Source organism: Sarcophilus harrisii, chromosome 2 (genome assembly GCF_902635505.1).
Source record: "Sarcophilus harrisii chromosome 2, mSarHar1.11, whole genome shotgun sequence".
Classification (NCBI taxonomy): Eukaryota; Metazoa; Chordata; class Mammalia; order Dasyuromorphia; family Dasyuridae; genus Sarcophilus; species Sarcophilus harrisii.
Window position 1 is genome coordinate 167550320 of NC_045427.1, and position 18082 is coordinate 167568401.

The 18082-nt window shown below is 36.2% G+C and overlaps 1 protein-coding gene across 1 annotated transcript; it reads left to right on the forward strand.

Moving 5' to 3' along the window:
- The first annotated feature begins 4082 nt into the window (after window positions 1-4082).
- On the forward strand, window positions 4083-16989 carry LRRN4 (leucine rich repeat neuronal 4). The gene is made up of 5 exons (XM_003758207.3): window positions 4083-4305; window positions 5597-6324; window positions 8371-8575; window positions 13204-13341; window positions 15100-16989. The coding sequence occupies exons 2-5, from the start codon at window positions 5628-5630 to the stop codon at window positions 16388-16390; spliced, it is 2331 nt and encodes a 776-aa protein (XP_003758255.2). The 5' UTR covers window positions 4083-4305; window positions 5597-5627; the 3' UTR covers window positions 16391-16989.
- The last annotated feature ends 1093 nt before the right edge of the window (window positions 16990-18082 follow it).

The window sequence follows — 18082 nt, forward strand, 5'->3', positions numbered from 1 at the left end:
GAAAGAGATTATGTCCCTTTAAGACGAATGCTATGATTGTCTTAGAAAATCTGGTGTTTTTCATTGCCACCTAGATAAGGAATGACAGGAAGAGAGATAAGTTTTGGTCTGATCTCAGAATCTGGTGCAATCTTTCATGATTAACTCCTTCTCACCTTCTATGCTCATACTCTCTCCAATTTTAATGGGACTGGAATAAGGAAAAGTTTCCTATCTGTTTGATCAAGGATTGAAGAGAAACATCATTCTATGCTTTGTTTTTCACATGCAACTCTGAGATATAGAATTCACCCATATTCTTAGAATTATGTCAGAGAAGTATAGGAATTCTTAGGATGTTCATAGAATTATAGGAATCAAAATTTAAAAGTTCATTCAAGATCATTTGCTTCAGTTTCCTCATTTTCAAGATGAAGAAACTGAGGTCCAGAGAAGTCAAATTACTTAGGTTACACAGCTAGTAAAGCAGCAAAGCAAAAGTGAATGAACTTACAGACTAAGATAATATTTTCTGCACTAATAAAACTTTTAAAGAACTAATTAGATAGCAAAATGTAATTGAATCTCTTCTACTTAGAGTCAATGTCTGGGTAAGATCCTTTAAAAAATAGTTTAATGCTCTAAAAGACCATCCAAAAGTGGAATGAACTGCCAAGAAGCTTAGTAGTCTTCCTCTTCTTGGAGGCTGCCAAGTAGAGAATGATCACAGGTCAGAAATATAATAGTGGAAGCCCTTTTTGAATATATATTGCATTAGATGACTGTTGAGCTTCTTTCTAATCTTCAAATTATATGAATATAATCACAGGAAGGAAAAAGAAAATCAAGGGAACAATATAATGTAATTAAGTCATCAAGAACTGATTGAGGTTGTCACAAGAATTAGTCATCTTTACCATGATAAATTCCAAATGGATATATATGACTTAGATGTAAAGAATTATATAATTTTAAAATGGGGAGAGTAAGGAAGAAAATATTTTTCATAACCATGGAGAAGGGGAGAAATTTATTACTATTAAGACTATAACACAAAAAGATCAAAGAGGGAAAAATATATGCATAAAAATATTTATACCACCTCTCTTTGTTGTGGCAAAGAATACGAAGCTGAATAAATAATGGAAGGTGAATGTCATAGAACATTTTAGCATTGTAAAAAATAGCAGAAGATATGGTTTCAATTAAATCTGGAAAGGTTTGAATGAACTGATGCAGAGTTAAGTAAGCAGAGTCCAAAGAACAATTTATTATTTTAAATTATTTTATATCTTTTACCTTTAATTACCTATAATTTCCTCCCTATTTCTTCTCCTCTTCTTCCCAGAATTGTTTAATTCTTCCAAAACAGATTTTTTTTAAAAGAGAGGATTAAAAGAAAAAATTCATCCAAAGTCAATCAGCATATCAAAATAATCTGACATTATATACAATGCTCCACACCCATCAAACACCAAGTAGGGGAGGCATTTTTTCATAATTTTTTGTGGGGTCAAGATTTTTCTTAATAATTTAACTAAATTACATTTCAAATTCATGATAATTAGTGTCAAGTAAGCTCCATTTCAAACTGAAAGTAGGGTTGCTAAAAACAAAAAAGGTCATCAAAGCATTTTAAAAAGAATGTACAGAAGTAAGGCAGTTAGGTGGTACAGTGGGGCAGCTAGGTGGGGCAGTAGATAGAGCACCAGCCTTGAACTCAGGAGGACTTGAGTTCAAATGTGACCTCAGACACTTAACACGTCCTAGCTGTGTGATCCTGGCCAAGTCACTTAACCCTAATTGTCTCAGCAAAAAGAAAAAAAAAAAAAAGAATGTACAGAAGTGTACAAAAGGAAGAACAGAGAGAAAGAGATGAGCAAAATGGCTTTGTATATTTGTTTTTATTTTTTAATAAATAAGAGATTTATTATTATTTATTTAATAGAAGTTTTTATTGTTCAGTTTGAAGACCAGTAGTATGGATGGATAATTAATTCTTACAAAAATAAAAAAGTAACAATGAATTTATTATAAATTTTTAAAAAGTAAACTATATAATAAATTTAGTTTCACAAATAGTCCTTTTCTCTTCTTTTTACACAAAACTATTTTTTTTCTGTTTCTCTCTTTTATAAAAGGAATTAAGAGAAAACATTAAATTTAAAAAATAATAATCAGTTTCACCTCCCTGGAACTTAAAAGTATGCAAATGCCGCTGTTCAACATGTGCTATGTATACAGTTTGTTAATATGATTATTTTGTTAGGTGGCAAGCATGATCCATTAGATTGCGAATTTCTTCAGGGCAGAAATTACTTCTTTTTTCATATTTGTACTTCCACTGTTTAGTACAATGCCTGATACATAGTAAGTGCTTAATATTTATTAACCACTAATACATTGTTGATGAAGCTGTGAAATGATCCAACCATTCTACAGAGCAATTTGAAACTATGCTCAAAGTGCTATAAAACTGTGCATACCCTTTGATTCAGCAGTGCTACAATGATACTACTGTATCCCAAGGAAATCATAAAGAAGGAAAAAAGACTCACATTTGCAAAAATGTTTATAGTAGCTCTTTCTTTGGTGGCAAAGAATAGGAAAATGAGTAAATGCCCATCAATTGGGGAATGACTGAATAAGGTATGGTACATGAAAGTAATGGAATATTATTGTTCTATAGAAAATGATGAACAAAATTATTTCCAAAAGGCCTGGAAAGATTTACATGAACTGATGCTGAGCGAAAGAAGCAGAATCAGGAGTGCATTGTACACAATAACAGCAAGGTTATGTGATGATTAACTATGATATAGATCAGGCTCTTCTCAGTGGTTTAGTGATCTAAGGCAATATCAATAAGCTTTGGATGGAAAATGCTGTCTGCATCCAGAGAGATGGAGACTGAATGTAAATCATCATGTGCTATGTGCACTTTTTTTCCTTCATGTTTTTTTCTTTCTATTTTTTCTCTCCCAACATGATTCATGAGGAAATATGTAAAAAAAATATGAATGTACATGTATAACCATGTACTGGGGTGGGGGGAGGCGAAAGTAAACCTTAAAAAAATAGATGTTTATTGACCATTGACTGATCTTAGGAATTCCACTTTTATTGTAAATGAAATAAAACACAAAGGAAACTTTGATATATCATCTAGAAACAGATTTCCACTGCAAAATGAATGCAAGCATGTATACTGAAAGCAGGACAAAAGTGATTAATGCTCTTTTATTATCTCTGTTTTTGAGATCAACTAAAGGCCTTTCCAAGCAGAGCTCCTTTCATTTTTTCCTTCCTCTTTCTTCCTCTCACTTTGTACATAATCAAATCAATCAACAAGTATTTTTAGGTGTCAACTTGGAGAAGACACTTGTGGGGGACCTTCATTATATTCTTGTTTTTGGAAAAGACATTTGGGGCACCCTCGTTAAATTCTTGCTTTTGGAGAAGACACTTCTAAGGGGATGCTCACTCTATTCTTGTTTTTGGAGAAGACACTTCTGGGAGGACTCCTATTATATTCTTGCTTTTGGAGAAGACACTTCTGGGGGGGGGGGAACCTTCATATTCTTGTTTTTGGAGAAGACACTTGTGAAGGACCCTCATTATATTCTTGTCCTGTGTTCCAATGCTATCAGCACTGGTCAGCAGACTACGAAACATAAATTGTAACCGAGTTCATTCCAGATTGACATTTGGCTGTCCTGCCTTGAGTAGAAAGGGACAGGCTTTTTTCTTTTCTCACTATTCAGCTTCTACTTCTCCCATGGAAATGGCAATCACCTGCAAGCGAAAAGCCTAGGTAGAACAAGCAGATTGCTGAAAAACGAGGATGAAGCTGCTCTCTTGCCTGACCATCCAGCCCCATTAACCCTTGTTAACCCCGATCCTGAGAGAGCAAGAACCTTTCATACTTTACTATCAGAGAATTCAGGCAATGTAAAAAACAAGAGCTGGAAAGCTGTAACTAGCTCAAAGAGGAGCTGGCTTTAGAGGAGGGGGAGGGGAGGGGCCTATGGGAAAAGGAGAAAGGAGCTAATAACTATGAGAGCTCAGTGAAGGAGGAGGACCAGAAAGGGGAGGGGGCGGGGTTCAGGAGGGCTGGAGTAAGCTCTGCCCCTAATCATGGGCGGAGGGGCAGAAAGAACGTGGATGGGGAGAAGTTGGGAAGAGCTGCCACTGGGATCGTGAACAAAGCTGCTGGCTGACTCACAAGTTCTTCGTCAAAATCTATCTCTATATTTTAAAAAAGAGAGAGGGAGAGGGAATCTGAGGAAGACTGGAGGGCTACATACTTCAAAAAGTGCCTGTCTGGTAAGTACAAAGTGAATGAACTTCCTTGAAGCCCACCCCATCCCACCCCTCCTCATCCCACTATCAAGAACAGATTCTCAGAATCATGGCTATTGTTGTAGAAACTGGAAGGGATCTTAGAAATCATCCAGCCTAGCTTCCTCATTTTATGGAGAAAGAAACTGAGGCTCAGATGGTGGAAGTGGCTTTCCTATTTCCTATAATTAGAAGTATGACGGACTACAATTCATCGCTCAGGCTTCCCAGTGAGCAGAAAAAAATGGCTCCGGTCATAATTAACATTGTGAGCTAGTGCAGACATCAATAGCTGGACTGAGGGAGTAGCTAGTTTGGAGATCCCATATTCTAGGGGTTTCTTTGCTCCCTCACCTTAATAACTGAATTTTATGTAGTACAGTATAATTTGCAAACATTTTAGAAACATTGTTTCTGAGGTCTATCCCCATTTGACAGATGAGCAAACAGAGGCTTACAGAGATGAAGTGATTTGTTCTTGGGGTTTGTTCATGATCACTAGGGCTTAGCACAGTGCCTGGCACATAGTAGGTATTTAATAAATGTTTACTGATTCATTGAAGTGTTGGAGGCAGGAATGGAAACTTTTTCTTCCTGACTCTAAGGTCCGCTGTATCTTGCTGTTTCTCTAGTAGTGAGCAAGTCAGTTGTACAACTGTACAACAACAAGCCAAGTTGTACAAAAGAAAAACTCATGTTTTTCAGTTTTCTTTTTTTCTTTTTGTTTTGTATAATGATATATACATGTTTATTGATGTTTGTCAAGCTCATAATTTTTAAACAAATATTTAAAAAAATATTCTGTGTTCCCAGAGACCTTGGAATGTAGCTTGTGCTTTCTCTCTCAGCCCCAATCCATTCCTATAGGGAAAAGATTTCAGCTGGAATTCATCAAGTTTTCATGCCCCACACTTTTTGAGCCTAGGAGTGGCAACTTAATATTTTAGCTTGATACATAGGGGCCTCAGGAATTATTAGGAAATGGTATCTACCTAGAAAGTGAGGGTGTTGACCTTGGAGGTTTTTAAGGTCTCACAATTCCCATGTCAAAATATCCCAGGCTTTTCTAAAATTATAGCAATGGCTTTCCCTTCTAAGCTTTTTAGAAGGATTGATGTTCATTCCAGTAAAGACCTTACTACATCCCCTGCTTCTAGGTAACCATTCCAGGTATAACAGGAAAATCCACCTTTTACTTAGAAACTCCTTCTGAACACTGAACAGCAACTGTATTTGCTATGTCTTCTGATGGTCTTTGCTACCCTCTCCCCAAAAGGTCTATGCTTGGAGGCTACTGAAAATACAGAATGTTGTACTTGCTGCTGCTTACCATGATGGAGCTGCGATGGGCAGCACCTGAGAGCCCACTGAGCATGGAAGGTGTTGCTGTGCCAAAGGCAATAGCAACTCTCTTTCAAGTCACAGAACTTGGTCCCCAGGAAGACAAACTCAATTTTTCTAGCTCATCTTGCAAGGAATTCAATAAGACAACAGTAGCCACCTTGTTTCTAGTCAACAGAAATCTTGAAAACTTCCCTCCCTGTCTGCCAAAGACACTACAAAGCTTAGACCTAAGCAGTAACAAGTTGAAGGAACTGAGAGATCAGGACCTGAGGGACCTTTCCAGTCTTAAAGTTCTTATCCTGAGGAACAACCTGATCCAAGAGCTTCACTGGGGGGGAACCCCAGTCTTTGAGAGCCTTGAAACTCTGGACCTAAGCTACAACAAGCTCTCATCCATGCCCAGCTGCCAAACTATGATGTTGCAGAACCTGACAGAGCTCTCACTTGTTGGAAATCCTATTCTGGAAATCCAACCTGGGGCATTTTCCTGCTTTCCATCCCTACGTCTCCTTAACCTGTCAGCTACCCTGTTGGGAAAAAATGATCAAGGTGGAATTAAGGAGTCAGCTTTTGCTCAAAGAATATTAAACGAAGCTGGAGAAAAGATACCGATGCAAACCATGGAAGTACTGGATCTGAGTGGGACTTTTCTTCCAGAAAGTAAGTCTGAGGATTTTTCTGGGAATGGGATTGGGATTTAAACTACAAACATAGTGGGGAATTTATGATGTGCAAAAACATTTTTTTTTAATTGCTGCTACTCATGTGCAACTTAAGCAACTTTGAAAAGTGAAATGACCTTGCCCATCCTCAAAAAGCCAATATATGTCTGAGGCAAAAAGTGCTTGACTAGGCACTGACTTCTTCTGTGGCCAGTGTGGCCCTCAAAGAAGGAAGATATTAATACAAAAGGATACACTCAAAGACACACACACTATCATCTATCTATACGTAAGCATATACTTTTATGTTGCATTATGTGTATATATATACTTTTATGTTACATTATGTGTATATATATATGTATATATATACACACACACATGGATACACATACATATAGACATAATAACATATAAAGTATATATATTTGCATGTGTTTGGGTATGTATATGGTGTCATAAGGGGATAAAGAAGAAAGCATAGTACAAAATTTTTTTTCTTTACTGAATAATACCACCCAATACAGACAGTCTGGGAATATAAATATTATATTATACACACACATATATATATTTATAGATATACACACACATATATACACCCCTATAGACACACATGCACACAATACATATATGTATACACACATATGTATACGATTACACATAAACACATATGTAGTCATTCTACTAAATAAGCATTTATAGATGCTCAGGAAATAGACTTGATGAACTCAGCACTAGGTCTGTACACTCTGAGTTCCATCCACTGGAGGGTCAGTCCTTTCTCATACTTTCTTGTTTAGTTGGTTTAGTAGAGAAAGAGAACATTGGACTTGAGTCCCCCTCAGACATTTACTAACTGACTTTTGAGTCACTTTTCTTTGCTTCAGATTTTCTCATCTGTTAAATGGGAATTACTATGTATTGCTCACGAGGTTCTTGGGGCAATTAGGTAGTGCAGTAAACGGAGCATCAGACCTGGAAGACCCAAATTCAAAATCATCCTCAGACACTTATTAGCCCTGTGTGCCTGGGCAAATCACTTAACTTTGTTTGCCTCAGTTTCCTTATCTGTTAAAATAAACTGGAGAAGAAAATGTCAAACCATTATGTTGAGTTTCAAAAGGAATGGAATTATCCAAAAGGTTGAGGTTGCAGACTAGTGTCATGAGGTGTCTCAAAAGAATTTGCAGGGCTTGAATCTATCTCTAAGTCAAGGGGCAAAATTTATTGTAATTGTAATGCCAATTGAAGCAGTCTAAATTCCAAAAGATTTTAGCAAAAAAACAGGAGAAAGAAGATAAATTTATAGGACAAGACAAAGATATTTGATTCTTCGTGTCACTGATATGCTAATTTTATGGCTTAGAGATAGAACTAAGGAAAGGTCTGTTATTCACCTCAATACTGAATTTTATAGTTTAAAAGTGGGGTTGAGCAGTAGTCTGGTATGCACCTCATCTTTTGTCTCAGAAACCTGTTATTATTGACCAACAGATTGTTATCTGGCAGGAAAGTTTCTAGGACTATACTATAATATTCTTAAAGCCAGGAGACTTTAGGATCATAGACAGAACAATTAGATTAGAACAATAGCACTCCTAAGGTCTGGGGGCCTCAGGATTACTGCTACATTTCTTTTAGAAGCTGCAGTTCCAACATCATTGCCAAGAAAACCCCAAGTAAGGTCACAAAGAACTGAGCACAACAAAATTATAGGGTTCTTAGAAGGGCTAAATGAGGTACCACAAGTAAAATATTTTATAATCTTATAGCATAATATAAATGCCCCTTATTATCATTATTGATAAATTTATCTCAAAGAAAAAAGTCTTTTTCCCACATAAATCCCATTTAGAACAAGAGAATTTAGAAAATTGAATTAGAACTTGGAAGGTGAAGCTTTTGCTTTTCTAGGGAAGAAGAGGAGGGAGTCGGGGTGGAAGTGGAGAGCAATCAAAGTATAAGAAAAAGTGCCCTTTTAGTGCCCTTTTCCTTTTGCTTCTCTTTGCATGGTCAATAAAATTTCCTCTCTGTATTTCAGTCCAGCTGGGATGGATCAGGGACATACCAAACCTCAGGTCCCTCTACCTTAAGAAGATGGCAAGGCTGAAAAGCCTTGATGGGGAAATATTCAAGGCTACACCTAACCTGCGAGTGCTGGATTGTCAAGATTCTCAAGCACTAAGTCTTGTTAAAACAAAAATATTTGAAGATACTCCTCATTTGCAATCTCTTCTATTCCAAAAGTAAGTGTTTCTCAGAGAGATAGACCTTAGATCACTATGCTTAATGTTTGTGCGTCTGTATTTTAAGATCTTACATTAATGATTTAATATCTTTCATCTATGCTGTTATTTTTATAACATATCAGTATCTCAGGTTTAATGACATCCACAAAAAAGTAGAGAAATTAACCCTGAGATTTTTTCATTTTAAAAGAACCTTAAAAGATGCTTAACTCAAAGAGAAAAAAATTACTAATGGGGGGATATCAGACACTATTGACGCCTCAAGTGATGAGTTTATTTGTGAGCAAGATAGCCTTTACAGGTCCCATGGATTATGACACATAGGCAATTGCCCTCAACGTGTGACCAACCATATCCAGAAAAATAATTCTCCCACATTGTGACCACCTTTTATCCAAAAAGGTTACATTGGAAAAAATCCCATCAAAGCCAATCCAAGCTATCCATCTTTGTTAAGTCCAGAAAGGGAATAATAGCTTGATTAAAGGCATAGATACGTGTGTAACAACTTGAATCCCAAATCTTAGCCTTAGCTTCCATAAAGATTTTAAGGTTTATTTTAGCTTCAGAAAGCTTAGTTGTCAGGGTCATTGTTGGATTCTGACTCAGAAATAGCATGGTATGGTAAAGTTTCCAGTTTTCCTAGTTGGGAACATACAGTTCTGGTTTAGCAGCTCCATACCTTGGAATGTGTGGGAGGATTGGTATAAAACCCTTCAGTGCCTAGTACCACATATGAGAGTACTGCAACTATGATGACTGAATAATAGTTTGGGGAGAAAACACTGAAAATATGAGGAATCCAGAGGACAAAAACTATGAAAAACTAGAAATACAGCACATACCAACAGGGGAAAAAATGTGGTCATGAATTTAAGGAAGAGTAAAAAAGAATGGCCCATCCAAGATTGTTACTAATTGTGTATATAAAAAGATACTTCTTTTTAAAACCATATTTCTTTTTACCTTCTTTAAAGAAAAAACAAAACAAACAAACAAAAAAAAAAAACAAAAAACCTGTGTTTCCTGGCCAAAATGCCCAGTATTTTAGTAATTTTAATTTGTGTGTTTTGTGTATGGTTTTCAGGAGGCCCATTAGCCATTACTTCATAGGGGCACTCTGTAACCTGTTAGCATACACTAAAACATTACCATAACCAGTTTGTTCCAGGGGAAAAGAGCCTGGTCTTGAAGGAACCAGAACTAAGAATACTGTTTTTGGTTTTCTAATTTGTTGGACTGACTGGTGAGATGTATTTTACTGTATAGGCAGTCCCTCTCCCCACTAATGCAAGGCACAGCTTCTTCATTATTTATTCTGTAGGATTCTTGTTCATATTGTGTCCCACAGAAGATATACCCAATGTTCTACAAGCCTTCCCTTGGTTCTTTTTCTATTTCAGGGATGTCAGTACAAGATAGAGTTGGGGTCAGGATTATTCAAGTTCTAGTCTCTATTTTAATTTTCAGCTACAAGACAGGAAAGTCACTTGACTTTCATGTGCCTCAGTTAATTTACTGGTTCTGAGACATGCAATCTGATTTGTTATAACTTACAATGTAGATGGAACTCCCACACTGATGGTTCCTACCATTGCCCTTAAACAAACTTTTTCCAAATCTCTGCAACAATTAAGCTGACATTTCTTGTTGCATATATTTGTGACATTTACTCTGTATCTTATTTTTGGGTCATATATGTAATAACTTCATGCCAGTTCTCTAAACATAATTCTAAGTAACTTGCTCCATCCTCTATATGTATATCAAACTTCTTTCCACTGGCTTGTGGGTTCTTTGAAATTTTGTTTCTCTCCTGAGATAAAGTATTCCATTATTGGGAGTCATTGCTAATCCTAGGAAAAATATTGGTGTGAAAAGGAGAGCTTTCGTTGTACACAGTAGTTAGCACACATTGAAAACACCATGGAGTTTTTCCAAATGTGATTTATCCTGATTTACCTCTACTAAATTCCATGCTTAATTGTCTATTTGCAACACCTCTTAAACTTGTACGTACTAATAATGCATTATTTTAATGGGCTTCTTATCCTAATGCAGGTTAATATGAATTTTTCATTCACTTTGTTTTTGACACTAAATTCAATGTACTTTCTACCAGTTGTTTACATTTTAATGTGAGGGAAAGATGGAACTAGCAACATTTTGCCTTGGGAGCAAGACTATCTGTCACCAATTGCCAGACAGTAGCAGAAAGATGCTGGGATATCATTTAGGGAATTGGCAGGGAAGAAAGCTCTGAAGAGGTGGTGCTAAAGAAAGAAACATCATCTTTTAATTTTGCTGAGATTTGGTCCTGGGTTGAGCTACTTAAACCTTGGCATGGGCTGAAAAAGTGACTGCCGGGAGAATCAATCTAAAATTGAGGCAGTTGGATGGTGCCACAGATAAGAGTACTAACTCTGTAATCAGACCTGAGTTAATACTGGAATCAGGAAGACTGTCATTCAAATCCTGCCTTAGATACTTATTTTAATTGTGTGACAAGTCACTTAGCTCCTATCTGCTTCAATTTTCTCAATTCTAAAACTGGAATAATAGCAGCATGTACTTCACAGGATTATCAAATGAGATATTTGTGCCTGGTACATAGTAAGCATTAATCAGTGCTAATTCCCTTTCCTCCAAATATATTGACAAAAACTTGTTAAACAAATTAGAGACCTTGCCTATTTGTTTTACATTACTGAAAATGAAAAGAGTTTTCAGTAGGAAAAGCTAGATTTGATTCAAAACAAGTAAAACATTCTTTCCTTTTAGAAAAAAAAGGAATGCCACTGTCTGGTAAAATGTATGTCTTGTACATAGAAGACACAAAATAAAACCTTATGAAAATGAACAAGATTGAATTGCCTGAATTATCAGCAAAGTTCCCATTTATCCACATTATTTCAAACAATTCTACCAATACTAGGAGAAATCCGTTATTGCTATTCCAGTCTATAAAGCAATCATTACTAGGATTTTAACATTTGGGGCTAATGTCTTGAGCTGCTAATTTTATAGAAAGAGGATTTCTGGGGATTCTATGATCATAGATTTGGAGCTTGAAGCCACCTTTAAAGTCATCTGGTCTTCCTCATTTTAAAGATGAGAAAACTGAGATCTTAAGATCACACAAGTCAGAGTAATTAAGTAGAATTGGGATTCAGACTCAGGTCTTTTAACCCAAATCCTGCACTCTCTCCCATTATAACATGTCAATTTGAACAATGAGCATTCATTTTTGATAAATGTTAGTATGAGGTTCAGTATGAGGTTCTTTCCCAAAATAATCATAGTTTAAAGCTCAAAGGGCTTTTCAGGCTCAATCAGATCATCCAACTCCTTTGCCACTGAGAAATTTGAGGCTGAGAAGAGTAAGGAGACTTGTCCAAGGAGAAAGGTGACTTAAAGTTATGACAAAAATTCAGATTCTCTGACTCTAAATCCAGTGTATTTTTCAAAACAGCCTGTTTTTTCAAGTTATGCAGCAGTTTGCCACTTGTTGCTAAAAAACAAACAAACCCTAACGTTCACAAGAAGATAATCATTCTATTAATATCTAAGGAAAAGTAGTTTCATATCCCATCCCCCAAACTGTAGGTTGCCTTTTTGTAACCACTCCCCTTTTTAAACTGCCCTAGAAACTCAATTTAAAGATTAATATATACAAAAATGTTAGGATGAGATAATTCAACAAAGGGGAGGGAAACATAAGATATAAACAGAAATCCAGAGGTTAGTTTAGTGAGGCTACTTTTCAGAGACAAATCTGAAACCACTTTTCAAAGTGCACTAATAGCAATAGCAATAAGCTAATTTTGAGTGAAAGGACACAAAAAATAAAAACAAGAATAAATCACGAACAAAATTCTCTTTTACACTAGAATAATTTGCTAGAGATCTTGAGGTTATCTCTGGAGTAATTTGGGAAATGTGCTTGCCAGTCTATGTAGTAAAATTATTGAGTCTAGAGATTGCTCCTGACATCAGCCATAGCAGAATACGCATCCTAATTCATCCACTCTACATTTTTGTCATCTTCTCAGTATATAGTATCTCTCTCTCCTCTCTCTCTCTCTCTCACTCATATAGAATGTTCATACATGTATGGATGTGCCCATGTATTGTGCAATTGGTATAATGTCTGAGCCTAAGAAAGCCTAAGAGATTAAAAAAAAAAAAATCAGGGCTAACTACAATTGCGGGTTAATATTTCTAAAATGACAGTGAAATAGCAGAATGTTAGAGGCCATCATTTGAGATAGTATAGGTTCTCAATCTTTTATTATTAGTCTTGTTAACAAATTTGAATGCTTATTCCATAGTAATTTATTGGGCTTTATTGTTCTTAAAATGCTTTTTATAGCTATTTCAGTTGATTCTTATTAGAAGCATCTGAGATAAGAACTGGTATTTGATCAAAGTAAAAAGTAGGATACAAAGGTACTAAAAGTGACTTGAAGATCATAATTGGTTAATGGTAGAAGTGGGCCCAGGACTCATCTCTTATCTGCTGATACAATTTTTTATTACCTTTGTAATATAATCATAATAATAAAACTGACAATTTATACCTACCCCTCTCATCCTTCTCTAATTCTTTACTTTTTGTTGTATAGCTGCAACTTGAGTTCCTTCAAACCTTGGTCTCTGGATTCCTCCCAAGTCATTTTCATCAACCTATATGGCAATCCTTTAACTTGTAGCTGTGACTTGTCCTGGCTCCTCTCTAACACAGAGAAAATGGTCCTGAGCAGGTAACTGGCTTTGTTATTTCGCTGGGAAAAAGGACTTTGTGATAGAGGGGCCTCAGATAATAATAGCTTTACTAATAGCTCTTACACAAATTACTTGTCTTTTCTACTGCTGTGTGATACTTTATGTTCTTTTTGTCTTATTCCACCTAGGATTTTAGTTTTTTAATAAAAAGCATATAACTTTGAGGATTCCTCCAAGTAAGCCATCAAAATGGTCCTTTGTCACTGTTTATCAAATACCAGTACACCATTATGACAAGATAATAGGAAGATCCCCAGAATTCTCACAGCATTATCAATATATCCCAATTCAAACAAAATCCATATAACCCTCCAACAATAGTTTATATGCTAGTCATTTTATTCTGATGGACATTCTATTCAGGAATTATGTATTGCCTTTATTAGAATGATTCCTCAAATCCCAGGACTGCTTAACTTACAAACACAAATACTATGATTTCTTGCTCCAGACTGAAATTACTATACTAGAATATAAGACACCCTAACTGAATAACAAACTTAACATGTTAACAAGAAATTTTGAGGTAGGCATGCAAAGGTTAACCATTTTGCTGTAATCAAAAAGTAGCTTAAAAAACCTAATTTAAAGGAAGGATAGTTTTTACAAAAGTCTTCATTCCATACTTGAAGGATCTAGAATGGTAGTCTAAAAATTCACAAGCATTTATTAAGTATACATGAGTGAAGCACTTATTAGGGGGATGGGAATTCCAAACCAAAAGTTAAATTCCTTCCCTCAAGGAGCTTATATTCAGTCAAAGGAGACATACACAAATCTAAGTATATAGAAACAAACAATTCATCACCTTGCAGCTTCCTCAGTAATGAACCCTTCTCTGAACTTTGATAAGTTGATCTCTAAGTGACAAGAGTCCTCTCACCTATCTCATATTAAATTCCAATTTTGTAGGGTTTCTCAGAACTTGCACTTTTTGGCACAGCCTTTGAGAAACCTGGATCCAGTCACCCCCATGATCTTACTTCCAATTAATGATCTGTTCACCAGCTTCTGGAAAATACATGAAAAGTAATCAAAACAAAGAAGTCCTTCTATTTTATAGTTCATATAAAGGTCAGGGAAATTGATATTTGTGAGAAAATTTGCTTCTTCATATCTTTACCCCTCTAATTACAAGGCAAGTAAAAAGTTAAGCGTATGGATGTTGGTTGTCCTTCAAGCTTGTTCAGAGCTCTCCGTTCTCCAAAACTGTGCACTGTGCAGTAGGGACAGGTTTATTGGTCATTCTTCCACTCCCTTCTCCTCATTCATTTGGTCCCTATTAAGGTTCAAAGCATCCATACTAGGTCCTAGCTACTCAAAGGACATTAGATTCTACTTCCATATCCAGAATAGCTTTATCTCCCATGCAGGACTTCATTATTTGATCTTCCTCCTTTTCACTACACAGTTCCTTAGCAAAATTACTGCTACTATAATCTGCCATTGCTCCAAAGTTTATTGGATAAACAAATTCAGTTAAGGTGTTTATGGCTGATTATAATTTAGCACAGGTCTCTCATAGTAACAAATGATTTTTGTAGGGCTCTTTACCCAGAGGAATGATACATATAGGAATCTGAGATCTTTTGGAAGGGATCAGGATTAGTTGGATAGACAGACAGACAGATAGATACATAGATAGATACCTTTAGGGGCTTAGTCCATCCATCGACCCCTCATCACTCTAACATTAATATAAAGTATTCTCTAACTGGTTTGTCTCAACTTTCCAGGTCCAATGACACTATGTGTACTCCAGTTGCAGATCCCAACAGTACATTTTCATCTTCTCTTTCCCTTTCCCAACTGTACAACAAGTGTTATTCTAAAAGAAACTCAACCTTCATGACATCAAGTCCTTCCTTGGAAAGCAGTGCTAACAATTCTAGTAAACCATTAAATGGATCAAACCAACCAGTGACACTGGCTTCTCCCAGTTTCCATAAAACAGAGCCCACAGCATTTCCTGCTTTAGGAACACCAAACGTTACCAAGGAAAATTCTATCCCAAGCAAGAAAGCTACCTTTACTACACTGAAATTTGTACTGCCTACCCAAAGTGTTGGAAGGATAGCAATCATCCCAACCACAGTCCCTTCAGTAGGTCCTGATGATGTGACTATTCCACCCAGGATTGGAAAAACAGCTCCAACAAAACTAAGGAAAGAAAATACTATAAGGAAAAACTTCTTTAACCAATCTTCTATTGAACCAGGTATCTCACTAACTACTTCAAACTCTACTCCATTCCCTAAGCAACACCCCAGGATTCCCACTCTTCCACACACAATAAGCACTCCCAGAACCAATGAAAGGGCACAGACCACTGGGGGACATCAGCCAAGTGCTTCAATTGCAGGAATTCCAATCTACATGCTGGATGACTACAGTTATGAGGAGGAAGAAGACAGAAAGGAGCTGGTTAAGCAGGATATCCCCTGTGATTATCATCCCTGCAAGCATCTCCAAACTCCATGTGACATACTACAGAAATCATCACGCTGCCGCTGTCCCGGCCTCAGTGGAGAAGACACCATCCCAGACCCACCTAAACTCCAGGAAGTATCCGAGACCACTGATACATCTGCGCTCATCCGCTGGTGTGCACCCAATTCCGTGGTGCACATGTATCAGCTTATCTACCACCCTGAAGACAGAGCAGAAAAACAGACAGTGCTGAGAGAGATCCACACCATAGCCAGGGAGCACCCCTTGCACGGGCTCTCACCAAGTACAACTTACAACGTATGTGTATTGGCATCTAACAAAGCAGGGCTGAGTCTAACCAGGACGAGTGAATGGAGAAAAGCCTGCACCACATTTACAACAAAGCCAAGTTTCTTATTCATTTTTGCAGGTCTGTGCAGCACAAGTGGACTACTATTACTTAGCACTTTTATACTGTCTGTGTGTCTTTATAAGAAATGCAAAACCAGACATGCAGAACAATATGATACGCATCTTGTTTCTTACAAAAATCCAGCATTTGACTATCCATTAAAACTTCAGACTTTTAAGTCTTAAGTGCCAAGGCAGCCTTTGCTTAAAAGTTCATTCTAAGGAACTGGCAATCTTTGATCAAGTTAGGTCAAAGTCCTCCCAAGGGAGAATAGAGATTGATGTATGATCTACATCAGTGATAAATTTATAAGTATGGTTTGTCACTACAAACATTACTGACTTGTTTCTAGAGCATTAAAGAGTGTATCACCTGTTTCCAAATTCCTTTTAGAATACTCCATTGCAGAGATAGAATATAAAGGGAAGTAGTTTTATGTGCAAGACTAGGTCATTACCAGTTTCCCAAGTTATTGCAGACTATCTTATATTTCAAGAAGCCATAAATTGTGTATAGGCACTCCTTTCAATGATGTCTAGATTACAAGAACTGACAATTATATAGTGCTTTAAACTTGGAAAGATGCTTTATAGGCACTATCTCCTTTAAGCCTCTCAATAATCATGTGAATTAAGTACTATAGCTTTTATTAATCTTTGAGACTTGCTATAAATACAATTTGCCCAACTAGTAGTGTTCTTCCAAACTGGATCTTCTCCAAACTCAGTAAGGTTCTTAAAACATATTGTTCTTTTCCATCTCCAGTCTTACCATATAACTTGATTACTAGATATAGTTATTTAGTTCATTGACATTTATTGGATATTTGCTATGTAAATTAGATGTGCTGTCTGGTAAAAGCCATTGAATTTTTTATAAATTAGTGTCATCTCAATATTTAATAAAAATATGTAAAATAAAGCCTTAATGCAAACAAATGATTCTTACATTGTAGGCTTTGCCTCTTTTAAAGCATTAAGTCCAGCCAAGATATAACTGATGACAGGACACTAGCCAAGGAATTTGTCCAAGGATTTCAGTAGATTCTTCCCCTGAAGGTTGGAATATATGGATATAAATACAGATCTTCTGACTACCTTAGCTAAGGATAAACAGGATTTTCTGGTATATTAATTTCAATTCATAGCTAAAATGTCTTATTTCCAAAACACACCACCAGGACCAACTACTTTGAGAGACAAGGAAGATGTCTCCTCTTTTTTTAAGTACCTGGAAAAAGCAACATCTGCTCCTATAAACTTCAGCCTGTTAGATTTTAAAAAGATCTACTATGGAAAAAAAAAAGTTAATAAGATATTTTGGGACTTCTGGGTATCAAATATGGACGAAATAAATTCTTATATGTATAACTTACAGATAAAAACAATTCTCCTCCTAGTCTTTTAAATCATAAGGTTTTGTTTTTAATGTTTTTCACAAAAATATGGGAATAAATACTGTATAAAGACTTTAATGGTGATCATATTTCCTGAGTTTGGTTTACTGCTTTAAAACTTTTTGCATTGCCCTGTTTGTAGTGGCTAGAAACTGGAAAATGAATGGATGCCCATCAATTGGAGAATGGTTGGGTAAATTGTGGTATATGAATGTTATGGAATATTATTGTTCTGTAAGAAATGACCAGCAGGATGAATACAGAGAGGCTTGGAGAGACTTACATGAACTGATGCTAAGTGAAATGAGCAGAACCAAGAGATCATTATATACGTCAACAATGATACTGTATGAAGATGTACTCTGATGGAAGTGGATCTCTTTGACAAAGAGACCTAATTCAGTTTCAATTGATCAATGATGGACAGAAGCAGCTACACCCAAAGAAAAAACACTGGGAAATGAATGTAAACTGCTTGCAT

Excerpts from the sequence above, each read along its gene's own strand:
- LRRN4 (XM_003758207.3), top strand. The coding sequence starts at position 5,628 with ATGTTGTACTTGCTGCTGCTTACCATGATGGAGCTGCGATGGGCAGCA. Across the intron at positions 6,325-8,370 it reads TGGGACTTTTCTTCCAGAAA|TCCAGCTGGGATGGATCAGG; the intron begins GTAAGTCTGAGG and ends TCTGTATTTCAG. Across the intron at positions 13,342-15,099 it reads GAGAAAATGGTCCTGAGCAG|GTCCAATGACACTATGTGTA; the intron begins GTAACTGGCTTT and ends TCAACTTTCCAG.